Raw genomic sequence first — 19629 nt, forward strand, 5'->3', positions numbered from 1 at the left:
AAAAACAAATAAATAAACATATATATTATATTATATATATATATACATATATGCTATTAAAATTTCTATTTACTTTTCATTATTTTCTGGAACTTGGTTCCACCAATTCATTGCAGGATCAGTCATTTTCGAAATGATATCAGGAAGAGCATTGTACAGATTTTGGGTCCTTGGTGGACATTTCTTTAAAAAATGTTCGGCCAAGGTTTTCAAAGCATCATCTTCGTCGACCAAAAACAAAGCAATGTCTGATATGTAACTTTTTGGTCTCATGATATTTGTTAAAATCAACTGGCAGATGAATTTTAGGCCAATCTTCTTCACCTCGGAATTATCATCCTTTAATCTGAAATTGAGATATAATTGGGTGTAAGTGACGCCCAATATGTAGCAGTCTTTTACCTTTACCTTTCAAAAACATAAAGCTCCCACGGCTCACGACGGTCGGAAACCTGAACAGCAAATCAGCGAATCCAACAATGATATTCGTCTTGACAACAGGAAATTTGGAATGTCTCAAAACAGTCATCAGCAACTGGATGTTCTGCCGACATGCCTCTGAAGAGATGCACATAAAACTCATCAAAGCGCCAGAGGCATCGACTTCCAAATCGTCATCATCGAACTTGTTCCTATGCTCCAGAATATCTTTGACGAAAGGTAAAACGTAACTGAACGCTGCAGGCTCTTGCAGGAGTTCCTTTTCCATGATGTCGTTGACGAAGTTTGCTTCCAAATCGTCGGAATTGATGCACTCTTGGTATTCGTTGTCTTCGTTGTCGTCGTCCATGTGCGATTTCTGTAGAAAATGATTTTTTCGATGGAAACATGATAGGATACAGCTATTATTATTACATTAATATTACAAAATATCACTTACATAACTCTGATTATTTCTAATGCTCCTAGAAGCGGATTGCAACTTCGATGCCCTAGGATTCGAATTGACGCTCGGTGTCTCCGAGGAAGTACTTTGCCTGGTGTTCTGCTGTATTTCTTTCCTTCTACCCAACTCACTGTAGACGTTGAGATCGAGGAATGCAATGTGATTATTTGCAACTTGTCCGACTGTGTGCAAAATTCTGCTGACTCTCCAGGATTTCATTTTATCGTCCAGAGTCAAAGTTCCTTTATTTTCGGCATGCAGCATCGCGGAAACTAATTTCTCCATTAGCAAATGGGGCTGATCGGCACCCTGGGGTAAAGGAAATACGGGTAAGTGACATTTGTAATAATCTATCTAACACCTTAATCGCCAAATCAGTCCTATGTGTCTGACGCTAGAGAGTTCTATTCAATTCAATTCAAAGACTATATATTTCAGTATATAAAAGATAAGTATGTACATTGCATTTTATAACATGGGTTTTTTACCCGTAGGTATTGTATCCTTCATTGGATTTGGTTTTGCAAACAATAATTAATTCACAATATGTAATAAATTCATATTTGTGTGACAAAAAAGAGGAAAGAAAATTTATCCCAAAAAAAAAATCACATAGCACTATTTATAATAACACATAATAATACAAAAAGAGAAAAACATCATAAAAATTTATTCACTCTAAGGGAGAAAATTTGTGTCGAGCCAATTTTCATTTACCGCTTTGGGTGATCAGTATATATTTTGGCATGGCGTGATTGCCATACCAAATATCGTCTCTTGTGTATTGGCCGAGGCCCGCGATGTTAATATTAGGATGATCCCCACATTTTAGATAAAAATTTTCAGTGAGCTTTTTTATAAAGTCAGTCTGTTTGTGTATGTATTTTGAAGATTAGTAATGTCTAGTCAGTGGGTCCCTTATTTTGTTGAGTACGATTAGTGTGGTGTAGTGTCTTACTTTGTAATGTCTGTAGTTTTCGTAAGTTAGTCTTAGTCGTCGCGATCCATGCCGGAGCGGCGTATGTCAGTATCGGTCTTATTAGTGTCAAGTAAAGTGTTCGCTTGTTCTTCACGCTTAGCGGGCTGTTGTGGTTCAAGAGAGGTCTCAGTAGATTTAACATCCCGTAAGCCTGTCCAATTTTTGTATTAACATGTTTTGTGAAGCTGAGTCTATAGTCCAGGGTCACACCAAGATATTTGACATCCTTGGACCACTCAACTTCACAGTCCAATACTTTAATTTTGTTAGAGAGTTCTATAGTTGTATATGATACATATATGTATGACATAAGCAATTTAGTAGAAGGTGAAAATAAATTTTAATATAGGGCCATGCCAGTCTTATATGTGTGATATACAAATTTTCTCCAGGAATTTTGGCAAAAGAAATTTCTTTATTACATTAAGTTTTTTTGATACATTTTTAACTAAATTATCTAATAAAGTTGCCATGATTAACCGTGATTAACGTGTTCAGTAATATGAATAGAAATTTAGCAACTTTAAAATTGTGGCGTTGAAATTTTGAAAATTTGACACGGCCCATTATGTCCAATTTTAAATAAACCACTTTTCACGGGCCTATAATATTTTACAGCAATTGTTGAAAACAAACTTAACTAGTTGAAGGTGCATTTAGCCTGAAGGCAAGTTGCATGAACTTCCCGGAATGTGTAAATAATATACTTAATCAATCCAATTTTATAATAAGCAACTTGATCTGCCTTTGACAATATTTTTTTATTTTATAATTATTAAAATTTATATTTATCAATATCATTGATTATAAAAAAAAAAAAATTATTCTTTTTTATTATTTTTAATATAATAATCTGAATACATAAGTGGTTCTCATTGTGACAAAATTGTATCGACGCATACGCCACGAACAATATCAAAAATCAAAAAATAGTAGTTAATTATTATAACTTGATTGAAGTAAAGAATTTCTTGGTCATTTCACGACCTTGGAGACAAAGTATATTTTCTAGGCAGAGGCTTCATTATTTTTCCAAATTGTAGAAAACGATAATAATTATTATAACTTGATTAAAGTAAAGAATTTCTTGGTCATTTCACGACCTATGGAGACGAAGTATATTTTCGATGCACTAATTATCATCTTTACCGAAAATTAATCAGTACGATTTCTAAGCATGATTTTTAGAATGGTTGTTAAATTTTCAAAATGGATTCAGTGTTGTGAGCTGAGCCGTGGACAAACATTTTTATCTTTTTCCTGAATTTTAAATTTTTCTAATCAGTTTAGTACTTTATGGGAAAACGTCGATGAAGGTCTAATTTTCACGGAAAACCGTTACTAGTATTTTTCAAACCTTGATAAATTTTTAAAATTAAACTACTTGTAGTAAGACCATGATATATATCGCCAAAAAAAAAATCCATAAAAATCGGCCTAAATTTTTGTTTCAACTGTTAATTACAAAAAAACGGCTCGGTACATTTTCACCTGAAACTAATCAGTACCATTCCCAACTAGTATCTTTCGAACAGTTTTTGATTTTTTAAAATCGGTTCGGTAGTATGAGCTTAAATGTGGACGGAAAGTTTAACACTTTTTTTCAACAGTTAATTACAAGAAAACGGCTCGGTAGATTTTCACCTAAATTAATCAGTACCATTCCCAACTAATATCTTTCGAACAGTTTTTGATTTTTTAAAATCGGTTCGGTAGGATGAGCTTAAATGTGGACGAAAAGGTTAACACTTTTTTTCAACAGTTAATTATAAGAAAACGGCTCGGTAGATTTTCACCTAAAATTAATCAGTACCATTCCCAACTAATATCTTTCGAACAGTTTTTGATTTTTTAAAATCGGTTCGGTAAGATGAGCTTAAATGTGGACAAAAAGATTAACACTTTTTTTCAAATTACAAAGAAACGTCTTGGCAGATCGTTGCACAAAACTGACAAACGATATTCCTCACCGAAATACATCAAATGGATTTTAAATTTCTAAAATCGGTTCAGGCGTTTTTGAGAAAACGTCGATCAAAAGTCTAATTTTGACAAATGCCAAGAAGACCATACTGATTTTTGCAAACTTTGACGAATTTTTAAAGCTGAACCAGTTGTCGTAGGGCCGTAATATTTTAGTATGATCTAGAAGACTATGGTATCTATCGTCAAAAAAATAATCATAAAAATCGTCGATTTTTTTTTTTTTTTAAACTTTATTACAAGAAAACGGCCCGGCCGATCTCTACCAAAAACTAATCAGCACGATTCCCAACCAATATCTTTCGAACGGTTTTTGAATTTTCAAAATCGATTCAAAATTGCGGGCTAAAACGTAGACGAAAATTTTTCACTTTTCTGCCATTTATAAAGAAACGGCTTGGCCGATCGTCGCACAAAACTGACAAACAATAGTTCTCGTCGAGATACATCGAATGGTTTTTAAATTTTTGAAATCGACCCAGCCGTTTTCGAGAAAACGTCGATTTACGGCAAAAAATCTGTTCACATACACACACACACATCCTTTTTCCAAATTTGGTCTCATTCGATTCAGAATGGCTTGAAACGTCGAAAAAACAAAATTAGCGAATCGGATTTTTTGATGAAAACATAAACTTCTCCTTCGGGAAGTTAACAATCCATTACGAAAGAATACGACAAATCGACGATTAAATGAAATCTTCTGTAATTCAAAACCTTGTTAGACAACTTATCCATTTCAGTATGCGTTACTGTTTTAGACAATTTAGAAGGTAATATATTCAAATTATATTGGTCTAGTATAAATGGTGTGTCTTGTAGAGCTCCTTAAATAAGTCTCATAAAGAACATATTGAAACAAAAGTGCGAGTGTAAAAAAATCTCTTGAACTCGGAATTTTGTTAAAATACCTATTGATTATATTATTTGGTCTTGTAATAGACACTTTGGAGTATAACATATCTGAATTTCAAGGTTGTAGAGTCCAGTAGAGCTCATTGAAAATATTAATCTTCTGAGAAGCATTTCACCCACACTTTGCATCTATTTATAAAATCGCTTTTATAACAAAATATTGTTAAAAAAATTATCAATTTTAAAATTTTATCTTATAATAGACACTTTGAAGTATAACATATCAGTATTATTAGATTGTGGTACAAGCGGTACGTCCAGTAGAGCTCTTTGAAAACATTAATCTTCTGAGAAGTATTTCACCCATAGATCACCTTCGCATATAACATATTGATAAAATATTGTTTATTAAAAAAATATTGTTAGAAAGCCTATCAATTTTATAATTTGTTATCACAATGAATACTTTGAGCTATGACGTGTCCAAATTACAAAGTTTTATTACAAACGGTGCTCTTCAAAATACCATTCAATCTTTACTGAAGAAAATCATAATCGGTTCAAGATTTGTGGCGCAAACATTGACAAAAAAATTTACTTTCCTTTTTTAATTGTAAAGAAAGGGTTTGAATGATAATCTCATAAAACTAAACAATGCTAGTCCTTAAAATCGGTTCAGCCATTTTAAAATAAACATTGATAAATTATCAAATTTTGGCTCACACACACCAAATTAGGCGTCGACAAAACATAAAATTAGCAAGTCGGATTTTCTGGCAAAAATAGTTTAAAAAAATCTCTTACCGCATATACGACAGCCACGGCCCCATTGGCAAGTTGTCTAAACGAGCCAGTAGTCGAATCATTGAAATGATGAATCACTAAATCATGAATCTTGACAAAGATTTCCTCAGAGTTGTATTTTCTCGTTACAGATTTATCAGCCGATCTCGATAGAGAAGCTGTGCTGGTCCACATATTTCTTAGCATCTGAAGAGTGTGTATCGCATACTGTATATCGGTTTTGCTGAAATCGTCCAGGAGCGTAGACGTAACCACAGACAAATTGGTCCAGACAACGTTCGGCTTATTACTAGAAAAGGATAGAACAAAATATACACAATTTATTATTATTAGAGTTACGAGTCACGCTATATAACCAAAATCAAATATGTACTTACACTGCTATAAGTGACAATACGACGAGACAGGCATAGATATCATTGTCGGAAGTGCCTTCAATTTTCTTAGTGATCATTTCCCAACAAAGTTGGATAAGACTCGGACTTATCATATCATCCTTGATCCAATACTTGAATAAGAGACACATTGGATCTCTGTGGCTTTTCTTCATTTTACAGACGACGAAGCAGAGCTTTTTCAGTATATTGGCTGCATCCAGCCTAGATAGAGAATATTTATAAATAATAATAATAATAATATTAATAATATATATATATATATATGGAGAATTTTGTATCATCTATCCCCCCTACCTAGTGTTATTGCTCTTATCATCCATAAATATCTCGGTCATCATCTTATACACCTGTTCTTTATTCTCCTTCTGTGTTACAAGCAAATATAAAACTTGCAATAAGCTATCGTAAGCAGAACTGATTCCGAGATCAATAGAAGATGCAAAAAATGTTATCGCCTCATTGGAGTCATGGGCGGCCTTCGAAAACAGCATCTTTTCGATGATAGGCAGAGCTTTGGAGATGATTTCAGAGAACTGAATTGTCATTTTTAATATCTCGATCATCTAAATGAAAACATAGATAAAAATAATAATGGTAATGGTTTGTTGATATTATTATAAGATTTCTTACACTTGTTTGCTCGTCGATTTGTTTTTTCAAATCTTCAGAAATAGGGGCGACGTCATTGCCTTGGTTTTTCGGTTTACTCTGAAGCACCAGTTTTGTGATGACGCAAAAGAAGTATTGGGGTAGATCTTTTAATTCCATATCTTTCCTGAAAAAAAGAGCATCAAAATCATTATGAGGCAATTCTGCCGTAACAGAGTTCATAACATAGCGTTGTCATCGTTACGCTATTCTTAGGCATTTTAATTGGTAGTGAAAATTGTAAAAATGTCTAACTATTTGCTGTGTGATCAGGCGTATTTTACAAATAAACAGGCAAAGAAGAATGTTATGATAACAGAATCTTTGATGATGTAGTTATCATAAGATTCTTCCTTGCTTGTTTATACGTAAAATACGCCTGATCGCATGGCAAATAGATATACATTTTAATTATATAACCCATAATAATTTGATAATAATGCACTTGTTTAAATAATGATGCACTTGTTTATTGTATCTGTTGTAACTTTTGAACTGTTCGTTTAATACAAATAAAATATTAGATAAAATTGTACAAAACTAGTTGTTTGGTATTTAGCCTTGAGGCAAGTTACATGAACTTCCCGATATGTTTAAATAATCGGCTTAATCAATAAAAAATAAATTCATTTATGAGTGATTAAAAGTATTCCGAGTGATTTCATTACACATAATTGAAAACGAACGAACACTTTGACTCGGAGTATTTTCTAAAAACAAAATTTCAAAAATCAATAATTTTTATAATTGAACCAGTTTCCGTAGGACTTTAATGGTTTATTATGTTCAAGACCAAGTACTGTATCATTATGCCAAGTAAATAGTCTAATTTTAATTTTAATTAATGTCAAAAGAACTACTCATTTTCTCAAATTTTGATGATTTTTTTGATTCTCAAATTTTTAGAATCAAACTATTTGTCGTAAGGCCGTAATTTTAGCAAGTTGTATAAGACCATGGTGTATATCGCTAAAAAGAAATCCATAAAAATTTTCAACAGTTAATTACAAGAAAACGGCTCGGTAGATTTTCACCTAAAATTAATCAGTACCATTCCCAACTAATATCTTTCGAACAGTTTTTGTTTTTTTAAAATCGGTTTGGTAGGATGAGCTTAAATGTGGACGAAAAGTTTAACACTTTTTTTCAAATTGCAAAGAAACGGCTTGGCAGATCGTCGCCCAAAACTGACAAACGATAGTCCTCGCCGAAATACATCAAATGGCTTTTGAATTTCTAAAATCGGTTCAGGCGTTTTTGAGAAAACGTCGATCAAAGGTCTAATTTTGACAAATGCCAAAAAACGATACCAATTTTTGCAAACTTTGACGAATTTTTAAAGCTGAACCAGTTATCGTAGGGCCGTAATATTTTACTATGATCTAGAAGACTATGGTATCTATCGTCAAAAAAATAATCATAAAAATCGTCGAAATTTTTTTGTTTAAAACTTTATTACAAGAAAACGGCCCAGTCGATCTCTACCAAAAACTAATCAGGTCGATTCCCAACCAATATCTTTCGAACGATTTTTGAATTTTCAAAATCGATTCAGAATTGCGGGCTAAAACGTGGGCGAAAGATTTTTCACTTCTCTGCTATTTACGAAGAAACGGCTTGGCCGATCGTCGCACAAAACTGACAAACAATAGCCCTCATCGAGATACATCAAATGGCTTTTAAATTTTTGAAATCAGTACAAAACGGTACAGTCGTTTTTGAGAAAACGGCGATTTACGGCAAAAAATCTGTTGGTGCACACGCACACACACACACACATACTTTTTCCAAATTTGGTCTCATTCGATTCAGAATGGCTTGAAACTTCGAGAAAACAAAATTAGAGAATCGGATTTTTTGATGAAAACATAAACTTCTCCTTTGGGAAGTTAATTAAATCATTCATAATGTTAACGCCTCATTTCCAACCCTGGTATAATTATTATATTTTATTATCTCCATGCAGGATAGCGACAATAAACCCTCATCCTTTATTATATAATTTAAAACGATAAAATAATCCCTTTCATTGTTACGCATCCTGTCCCAAAATCGGTCATCATATCAGTAATCCATTTTTCCTAGAATTTTTATCACCTGTCCCTAACTATATCATCCTATCATCCTTATATTTCCAAGAAATTCGCACTACCTATACCCAGTTTAAATTCTCCGTATCATGCAATCACCAACCAATACCTGATCGGTTGATGAATGTAATAACCACTGATTGGTTCCAAAATTGTAATGGGGTTTAGTATCAACTTAAATTTCACATAGTTAGGATCAGTCGTAAATTAACACTCAAAACTATAACATCTAACTCAAACTTCAACTATCTAATCATCTATAAGTCTAAATAAGTAATATACGTTAATTAAACATTTATTTATCATCTTTTATTTTTATTATTCAAACGGTCTGATATAGCCAATAACTAAATATATCTGGTCCTACGACAAAGTGCAAGTGTTCAATAGAGTTCGGCAGCATCCAGATAGATCACAAACTTCTTAAACACTTTGAATCTATTTTACAAACATACTTTTTTGGCCATTCAAACCGAATGGTCAATTTTAATAAACACTTAATATGATCTAACACTTCAAAGCCCTACTGCAACGCGGTATACTTTAAAATGGCTTTTGAAACGAGAGAAATGCACCAGACAAACAATCAAGAATTAAACTGTATATAAAGTTATTGTACCTGTGTAACTTTTAAACCGTTCGTTAAATTAAAATATTCAACAAATTTGTGCAAAATTAAATTATTTATAATACTGTTTAATAGTCCATAGCCCTACAGCAACTCGGTATACTTTAAAATGGCATTTGAAACAAGACAAATGTACCAGAAAACTAAATGTATACAGTTATTGTATCTGTCATAACTTTTAAACCGTTTGTCTAATATAATTAAAATATTTGACAAATTTGTACAAAATTAAATTATTTTTAATATTGTCTAACATTTCAAAGCCCTACGGCAACTCGGTGTACTCTAAAATTGCATTTGAAATGAAACAAATATACCGATGAACGATCAAAGTGAATTGATAATGCAGATTTGTAACAATTTTAATATCATTTAATGTATTATCCCAAACTGATAATTCTCCACATACCTTGCATCCGTTTCATTTATTTGACGTTCCACATAAATAGTATATTTCAGTAGATCATCATATTTTTGCTCGGTGAAAGCTTTTAAAATAAGCTCGTCGATTGAATCGAATTCCTCTTCTTCAAATGCCATCTCGTCGTATAATTTTATAGTTGCATCTAAAAACATACAAAACGTAAATATTAAAAAAGTGAGATAAACTTTTTCGACACGTGAAAAAGCAAAGACGTCGACCCGGTTGCTTCAGCGCCCGGGTCGACACGCCTACGATGTTATGCCTACGAAATGCAGACACGAAAAAAATTATATCAACTATTGCTTTACCATACCTGTTGCAAATGCATTTTCTAAAAATGGCATCAGGGCGGTTTTGCATTCATCTTTAATCTTTTCCAAGTCCGCCTGATGCGGTTGCTCACGCAAACTTGCCAGCTTTTCTATGGCATTCTGTAAACTCTGATGCAAAACATCGTTGTCCATCTATATGAATTATAATTGATAAATCAAAAACAAATATTCCACATATTTTATATAAATAAGTATGTATAATTTTTCTACTCACCGGTACATCCGATGGTCGATTTTTGATGAATTCTTTCAGAACAACAATTGCATTCTTTCGAACCAATATGCCTTTGTCACACAAACGTCCAACCGAACGATCCATGATCTTCAGGAGCCACGATAAAGGAAGGGCTGAGTCTTTTAATAATTTTGCAAAAACTTGCAAAACCTAAAAACAGGAAAAAGTTGACGAAAGCTACTAATGGTTATAACATATCGATCTATTTTGACCCGAAAGGTTAAAATTAATTAAAAGTCGTGGATTATTAACTTCTCGAAGGGTTGGTTATAGTAATAGGCCAAAAATCGAAAATGAAAATTTTTACATATCTTCAAGTTTCAGGGACTTCTGAATATGTTGGTATACCTCAGAAACAATTGTGTGTGTGTATGTATGTATGGATACAATTTTACGTCCACCTTTTACGTCGCAGGGATCGACCGATTTGTATGGTTTCAAAAAACATTCGATTTGTATTGATAGGGAGATGTGCTGGTTTTTGACAAAGGTAGAACCAAATGTTTCGGAGATACGGAGCAAAAGAGTGCAAAAAAAAAGAAATCGAGTTTTTGAGAGAACGGAGCCTCCGATTTGAATGATGCAAAAAACATTCAATTTGTAATGATAGGGAGAAGTGGTAATTGGTTTTTGGCAAAGGCAGGTCCAGTCGTTTTGGAGATACAGAACTAAATGTGCAAAAAATTGCAGTTTTTGAGAGATTATTTTGGGGAAAAGATTTTTTTAACTTCCCTTAGGGTAAGTTATTGTAATGGGCCGAAAATCGGAATTGAAAATTTTTACATTTCTCGACGTTTTGAAGGTTTCTGAACGTTTTGGCATACCTCAGAAAAAATGGATGTGTGTGTGTGTGTGTGTGTGTGTGTGGATACAAATTTCCAGTCACGTTTTAGGGCGCACGGATCAACCGATTTGAATGGTTCAAAAAACATCCGATTCCTATTGATAGGGAAAAGAGCTGATTAGTTTTTTGGCAAAGGTGGGTCCAGCCGTTTCGGAGATACGGAGCAAAGAGTGCAGAAAATAGAAATCGTATTTTTGATAGAACGGAGTATCCGATTTGAATGATCTAAAAAACATTCAATTAGTAATGATGGGGAGAAGTGTTTATTAGTTTTTGGCAAAGGCAGGCCCAGCCATTTTGAAGATACGGAGCTAAATATGTAAAAAATGGCAGTTTTTGAGAGAACTAAGCGTCCGATTTAAATGATTCAAAGAACTTTCTGCTTGTCTTAACAAAATAATCGATTTTGGAAAAAAAATTTGACCCATTTTTTTTTTTTTTTAGTATTTTGTATATCGAAAATATTTGTTTTTAATTCTGACTATAGTTCTAATATACTTTACAAATAATTTCAACTCTGCAATTCAGTTTATATAATATTTATAAATATTAGACAATGTTACAATATTTATAATAATCTATTTGGAAACATTCAGTAATCCTCGAACATTTCGTTACGGTACGGGAAGTTCCAGCAATTTGCCTTAAGGCACGATGCCACCCACCCCACTAGTTCAATTTTTTTTTTAATTTCCAAAAAAATTTTTTTTTGAATATCGAAAATAATTCGGATTTTTTAAATTTTAATTCGGTACGGATGTTCCAGCAATTTGCCTCAAAACACGAAGCCAAGCACCACTAGTTTTTCCTATTTTACAAATTGTAGCTGTAATGTTATAATATAAATTAGGCTACTTCATTATTACATATGTTACTTGTTACCCGATAATATGATTTTTTAGTAATATTTGATGATTTAATAAGCCGTTTTTTCGTAATAAATTGTTGAAAACATTTTTATTTTAACGAGTACTGAACCAATAAGAAAACAACATCTAAGTTTATAAATTTTAAGTTTTGCGCATTCAAAGTTTAACTGTTTTTTTCTCAACAATTTTGTTCTAAGAGTGTTAAATTGTTGTAAATATAATTGTAGATAATATAATTAGCTTTCTAAGAATATATAATGATAATATTATTTTTAATTAAAATATAACAAAATAAATGCAATTTTAAACCAAAGCGTTGAAGCCAAAACGATGTGCGCGTCTGACGACGATATTAATTGCAAAGTTCAATAAATTATTTTTATATAAACTTGGTCTAAAAGTTACAAAATGTTATATACCGATTTATGGATGAGTTTATTGACTTTTTAGTCATATATCATCTTCTTATATATAAAAATAGAGCTCTCGATCAAATGATCTGGTAAAATTCGACAACGGCTAAACCAATTTGGCCAGTCTTAGTCTTAAAAAATTCATGCCAATCCAGAGATAGTCGGAAAGGTGAGATAATATTTCAAAATCGCGTAGTAACTTTACATTTTTAATTTGAAAATTTTTGTAGAAGCGTAATTTAAATAAAACAATGGACGGTGGCTAATACGTGAAATGTCAAACATTTTTCACAGATGATGTTCAATTAAGTTGAATAGGATGTTTTACGTGAATATTATTTAATTATGTAGTAAGTAGTTTTGTTTGTAGTTTTATTTATATTCAAAAACGTTATTAAACGGGCCGCAAGTGTTACTATAAACTTAAAATATTAACTTTTTTGAAATGTTACTTTCAAACTTTTTGGCTTTTGAAGACTTTGCTATTTGAATACTTTGCTATCGGGAGATAAACAGTGATCTTTGAAAATCCATAATAAAAGTATTTTCTTCCGTTGGTAGATTTTTAGCACTAGTTAAAAATGTAATCATTTTGTAAAATACTTTAAAATTAAAATAAGACTTTAAACCTGTTTGCCACCTGGCCATTCCAAGTTACCCCGCCTATAGGGTAAAAAGGTCTAGATAACAAATTTTTGAAAGACATAAAAAAGCACATTTCTACTGTGATAAAGTAGAAGACAGTTTTACTAAACGTAGTCAGATAATTGTTCGTTTGTAATTTGCTATTTGTTGTAATATAATTGTTATGGTTTTTACAATATAGTTAATATTTGCTCAAGGTCAAATTGGACCTTTGTGCCTCGCCCTACGCTACATATATACTTTTTGTTAAATTTACTTTAACTCGTCAAATGTAACTTGAAACTTTTCAAAAAGCAGGTCAAAGAAGAAATACTTAATTCATTTTCTATCTCTCCTCGCGGAAATTTGAAAAATTTGTATAAGTTTATTAGTATTATTTACAATTATACACAAAATCCAGAATCCAAAAAATCTGAAAAACTTGAAAGGTAATCAATAAGTCAAAAGACCAAAAAAGACAGATTGGATTATACCAGCTTTCTATAGAAAGTGTATAAAACTGTGTTTGATTGTGTTGACAAAATATAGACAAACTAATTAGATGTATTGTTTTTATAATACCTCATTGTATATAGCATTGAAACAACACATCCTTATACACATAAAGTATTAATACTTTCGATTCTCTAGAAATTGTTTAGAATAGACCTTACTTAGCAAAACAACGTTCGCCGGGTCAGCTAGTATATATAAATATATACATATAAATATATACATATATATACATATATATATATATATATATATATATATATATATATAAATGTTCGTAAATGAATTTTTCAAACCTTTGACCGAATGCCAGCAGCAACATCATGCAACATATCATATAAATCCTCAAGTAAACCATCTCTGATTTCTTTGTCTTCCTGGCTTAATCCTTCAACATTATAGACTTGTCTCAAAATCTCTCCAATTATACTAACATAACATATTCGAATACTGGGAATCTGCAAACAAACAAACAAATGTACAAAACAAAACAATTATACATATATGTAATTCCTATTTACATCGAAATTCTCAACCGACTGAATATCCCCCAACAAAGGCACCATTTCCTTGGGCCTCACCACCGCCAAATCATTCACAAAATTCATCATCTGCTTCAAATCGACGCTGTCACCACTCGATTCTTTCTCAACGAGGACCAGAATTTCCTTGGTGAGAATACTAACAATGGAATTGATTTCAAAGTTGTCTTTTATTTGAAGCACGCCTTGTATTAATGTGTTCTGGTAGTTTATATCTGTGTTTTTGATGATGTGAACGAATTTTATGACAAAGGTGCTAGCATGATTGTAGCTTTTGAGAAGGTTGCCGAGAATCTGAAATATCTTTTCACGGATTACTTCTGATTTTGAAAAGTTGTGATCTTTTAAGCTTTCGTAGCAGCAGTTGCTCAGAAGCCTAGAGGAAAGGATAAAAGTAATAATAAGTAATAAGTAATAGTAATAAGTAATAGTAAGGGTAGTCCTTAGTATGGACATTTTCGAATTTCCTTGCTCCCAAGGACTCAAATGATTCCAAATTGTTAAAAAACAAGTCTTTAAAAGTTTTAGCTCTTAATATTGTCATTTAAATAGTGCGCAATTCAATCTAAGGTTTGTATGGAAATAGTATGAAAAAAACTTCAAAAATTTTAAAAATGTTTTTAGATATAATTTAGCAAACAAATGAATGAGTTTTATTCAAAATTTGTCGCTAAGTTATACCTAAATTTTTTTTTTTAATTTTCAAAATTTTTTGCACTATCTAAAAGTTAATATTAAGAGCTTAAACTTTCAGAGAATAGTTTTTTATCAATTTGGAACCATTTGAGTCTTTGGGAGCAAGGAAATTCGAAAATATCCATATTAAGGACCACCCTAATACACATACACACACACACACACACATACACATATATCTTATATTTAAAAATGGAGCTCTCTTTCAAATGTCGAAAGTAAAACTCGAAAACGGCTAAACCGATTTGACAAGTCTTAGTCTTGAAAAATTCATGCCAATCCAGAGATAGTCCGAAAGTTGAGATATTATTTCAAAATCCCGTAGAAACTTTACATTTTTAATTTGAAAATTTTTGTTGAAGCGTTATGTAAATAAAACAATGGACGGTGGCTAATACTTGAAATGTCAAACGTTTTTGACAGATGATCGATTATGTTTAATGGGAGGTTTTATGTGAATATTATTTAATCATGATTAAATTGTAGCAAGTAGTTTTGTTTGTTTATTTTGTTTTATTTACCTTCAAAAACGTTAGTAAACGGGCCGCAAGTGTTACTAGAAACTCAAAATATCAACTTTTTTGAAATGTTAATATGAAAATGCACTTTTTGGCATATTTTTCTCAAGCACGAAGTTCTGAAAGATCTCATTTGTATCATTAATTACTCATTGGTATTTATAAAACATTTTCTAGGTTATATTATTTTTTATTTATGTAATTTAAATTCAGACTCTAATTTGGTATTGATCAAATGGTCATTTTGTCGAATAATATTTTCTCAATTATAATTTCCCACAATTTATTGAAGAATAGATAGTAATATGTGAAGGTGCGGGGTTAAAAAGGTCCACCACCGATGTGTCAAAAATCAGTAAAGTTAAGCATTGTTTACCAACAATATTTGAAAGTAGAGGAAAAAGGATGTATAACCAGCTACAATCTTGATTTAAAGACTTTGCTATAGGGAGATAAACAGTAATCTTTGAAATAATAAAAGTATTTTCTTCCGTTGGTAGATTTTTAGCATTACTTAAAAATGTAATCATTTTGTAAAATCCTTTAAAATTAAAATAAGACTTCAAACCTGTTTGCCACCTGGCCGTTTCAAGTTACCCAGCCTATAGGGTAAAATTGTCTAGGTAACAAATTTTTAAAAGGCATAAAAAAGCACATTTCTACAGAAACTTTTCAAAAAGCAGGACAAATAAGAAATACTTAATTCATTTTTTGTCTCTCCTCTGAAATTTGAAAATTTTGTACAAGTTCAGAAGTATTATTTACAATTATACACAAAATTCAGAATCCAAAAAGGTTCTGAAAAACTTGAATCGTAATCAATAAGTCGAAAGACCAAAAAAGACTTGAATTGGATTATACTATGTTTTCTATAAAAAGTGTATAAATCTTCCAGTTTGATTGTATTGACAAATATAGACAAACTAATGGGGTTTATTGTTTTTATAATACCTCATTATACTAGTATTCAAACAACACATCCTTATGCACTTAAAGTATTAATATTTTGATTCTCTAGAAATTGTTTAGAATAGACCTTACTTAGCAAAACAACGTTTGCCGGGTCAGCTAGTATATATATATATATATATATATATATTTTGTAGAGTTTCGAACAAGAATCCAAAAATAATACAAAATAAAAAACAAGAAAAGTTTTAAAAAAAACAATTTCTTTATTTAATTATTTGTTTATTGTCGACGTTTCGGAACTAGGTACGTTCCATCTTCAGGACATCTGTCAAGAAACATGATCTTGATGAGATTTTAGCAAACAATATGTTTAGGAAAAGAAAATAGATTTTTTTTTTTAAATAATGAATTAATTGTAAAAAAATATAATAATGTACAGAAATATGATAATATGTTCAAAATGAAAATGATAAAAATGATAAAAATAAATGAGTGGATTATCAGAACAGGATATTAAACATAATAGAAAATTTTTTGAAAGTTATGGAAATTTTTTAAGAAAAGGTTAATGACAAAGTTGAATTAATTACCTGTATGTTTGAATATTTGTTAGCACTTTTTCACTAAACAAGCTTTTTTAAACAAAAATGAATTTGTGAGTTAATTTTCCGCCGAATAATTAGATTTTGTAAATCAAAATTACTAAAAGATTTGTCTTTTTTTTAAATTATTATTTGAAAACACAAATAATATTGTTCTCTGGATGTTGTTCGATTGGCTTTAGAAAATTAACTAATTGAAACTGGTGTGTCCTTTGTAACACGTGTAAACACTTGAAACAAGATTGTATGTGTGTGTTTTTTCATGTTAGGGTGTAAATACTTAAATTATTGAACTTAAAAGGAAGTCGATATTATAATCTCACAATTCTCGTTTCAATTGTTTACACGTGTTACAAAGGACACACCAGTTTCAATTAGTTAATTTTCTAAAGCCAATCGAACAACATCCAGAGAACAATATTATTTGTGTTTTCAAATAATAATTTAAAAAAAAAGACAAATCTTTTAGTAATTTTGATTTACAAAATCTAATTATTCGGCGGAAAATTAACTCACAAATTCATTTTTGTTTAAAAAAGCTTGTTTAGTGAAAAAGTGCTAACAAATATTCAAACATACAGGTAATTAATTCAACTTTGTCATTAACCTTTTCTTAAAAAATTTCCATAACTTTCAAAAAAATTTCTATTATGTTTAATATCCTGTTCTGATAATCCACTCATTTATTTTTATCATTTTTATCATTTTCATTTTGAACATATTATCATATTTCTGTACATTATTATATTTTTTTACAATTAATTCATTATTTAAAAAAAAAAAAATCTATTTTCTTTTCCTAAACATATTGTTTGCTAAAATCTCATCAAGATCATGTTTCTTGACAGATGTCCTGAAGATGGAACGTACCTAGTTCCGAAACGTCGACAATAAACAAATAATTAAATAAAGAAATTGTTTTTTTAAAAACTTTTCTTGTTTTTTATTTTGTATTATTTTTGGATTCTTGTTCGAAACTCTACAAAATATACACAAATCCAAGACTCTACCATTCAATATATATATATATATATATATATATATATATATATGGGTGAGTTCTTGTAGGGCAATACATCAAAGAATTAATTTTTCTCTTATATTAATAGTTTCTATACCAATCCACATATATTATACTAATATATCATATATTACCTAGTTATACTAATTTTTATACTGTTTTTAGATCCACTGATGATGGCAATAAATTGAATGTCGAAACGTTTGAAATTAAAAATTAATTTATAAATCTTTTCTTCTTATTCTTTGATGTATCGCCCCAAAAGAACTTACTCATATATCTCAACATGAAAAATAACAACTAAATCATATATATATATAAATTTATATTTATATATATATATATATATATATATATATATAAATTTGAGTGTATATAAATGTGTATGTATATATTAATTTATACATATATACATATATGTATAAATTTATACTCACTCTGTGAATTGAGCTTCCGGCACTGGTGGGTCATACAACGTTGGCAGATTTTTGCTCGAGACACTCAATAAAAATGTCAGTACATGTTCTTTAATCACGCACCATTTTTTATATAAAACATCAGCATTACTCTTTGCTTTACTTTGCTTCTGTTTTTTCTGATCAAACTAAAAACAAAAGTATTAAAAATAACCACCCTTCCGTACCCAAGAATAAGTCTACAAAGTTTTACATAAATTTTCCATTTACCTTTTTATCTAGCTCTGAAATAAACTCATTTGTTATGTACAAAACGATTTTGGTCTCGTTCAGAACATTGACGTCATTGTACATTTTCTTAGTGAAATACAAATCTAATTTTGTGTTCAACTGAGACCAAACCTTTCGCAAGGTTTCTGAATAGAAAGTTATGTATTTCCAATCCAGAGCGCCCAAGTGTTTTGTGACATAGTAGTAGACATCTAGAAAGTGCTGTATGTAGTCTTCTAAGTCACTTTCGCCAAAATTTCTTGTCAATTCTGGAAAGAAGAATAATAGATCAGATTATAGATAATTCTGTCTCCATTCTGACAAACTACTATCAAATAACACAACAGTTCTAGAATGGATTGCTATAGCAATTAACGACATTACACTTGTTATTTACTATAACAAAATTATTTCCTCTGACTTTTTCGACTTACCTCTACAATCGTTTGATAGATTCTCAATCCTAAGTTTTCTTCTAACACAGAATTCATTGTCACTTTCCACTAAATCGCTTTTTTTAGCAGGAATAATAAAAACACTCGTCATTTTCCGACTATTGTTAAAAACGCTATGACAGTTAAACGTTTAAAGCCAACAAGACAATGAACAAGAGATGCAATGGCTCCGTAGAATGGCGCGCTGTACGTTTGACAGTGTTGCCAGATGAGATTGTTTTTGCCGTTAAAATGACCGGTATATTTGAAATTAAATTTTACATGTAACAGTATTCTTATATAATTTTAGCAAGATAAACTAGCTGTAAGTGGAATTCTGTCTTAAGGCAATTACGGCATTGTGCCTTAAGGCAAATTGCTGGAACTTCCCGTACCAAAATTATTATTATTTTTTAAAAACGATTAACATTTTTGAAAAAAAAAATACTTCGAAAAATAAGATTTTGAGAAACTATAAATTTGACAAAAAATTACTTTTTTTGAAAAAAAAAATTGAAAAAAAAATTAAAAAAAAGAAATTTTTTTTTAAATCTTTTTTTTTGAAAAAAAAATGTTTTCTTTATTTTGACATATGTTGGAAGATCTGAACTTTTTTCAAAGCAATCGTACTGCTTTAACTGCATAGGGACAGAATATAAAGCGCGTAAGCGCCGCGCCGCGTCGCTGTCTAAC

The 19629-nt window shown here is 30.8% G+C and overlaps 1 protein-coding gene across 1 annotated transcript; it reads right to left on the reverse strand.

The window, feature by feature from the left end:
- Positions 1 to 464: 464 nt before the first annotated feature.
- On the reverse strand, positions 465 to 19097 carry LOC113391204 (condensin complex subunit 1-like). Its single transcript, XM_026627156.1, has 15 exons — positions 18937 to 19097; positions 18503 to 18771; positions 18254 to 18420; positions 14047 to 14443; positions 13822 to 13983; positions 10242 to 10412; positions 10009 to 10159; positions 9681 to 9837; positions 6536 to 6680; positions 6200 to 6468; positions 5885 to 6106; positions 5508 to 5796; positions 881 to 1195; positions 627 to 799; positions 465 to 558 (listed from the first exon to the last, which is right to left on the reverse strand). Exons 1-15 carry the CDS (start codon positions 19046 to 19048, stop codon positions 465 to 467), a joined length of 3093 nt encoding a protein of 1030 aa, XP_026482941.1. The 5' UTR covers positions 19049 to 19097.
- Positions 19098 to 19629: the final 532 nt, after the last annotated feature.

This window comes from Ctenocephalides felis, unplaced genomic scaffold, assembly GCF_003426905.1.
Source record: "Ctenocephalides felis isolate EL2017-DRISC unplaced genomic scaffold, ASM342690v1 CF-g0.4_SCAFFOLD_00845, whole genome shotgun sequence".
Taxonomy (NCBI): Eukaryota; Metazoa; Arthropoda; class Insecta; order Siphonaptera; family Pulicidae; genus Ctenocephalides; species Ctenocephalides felis.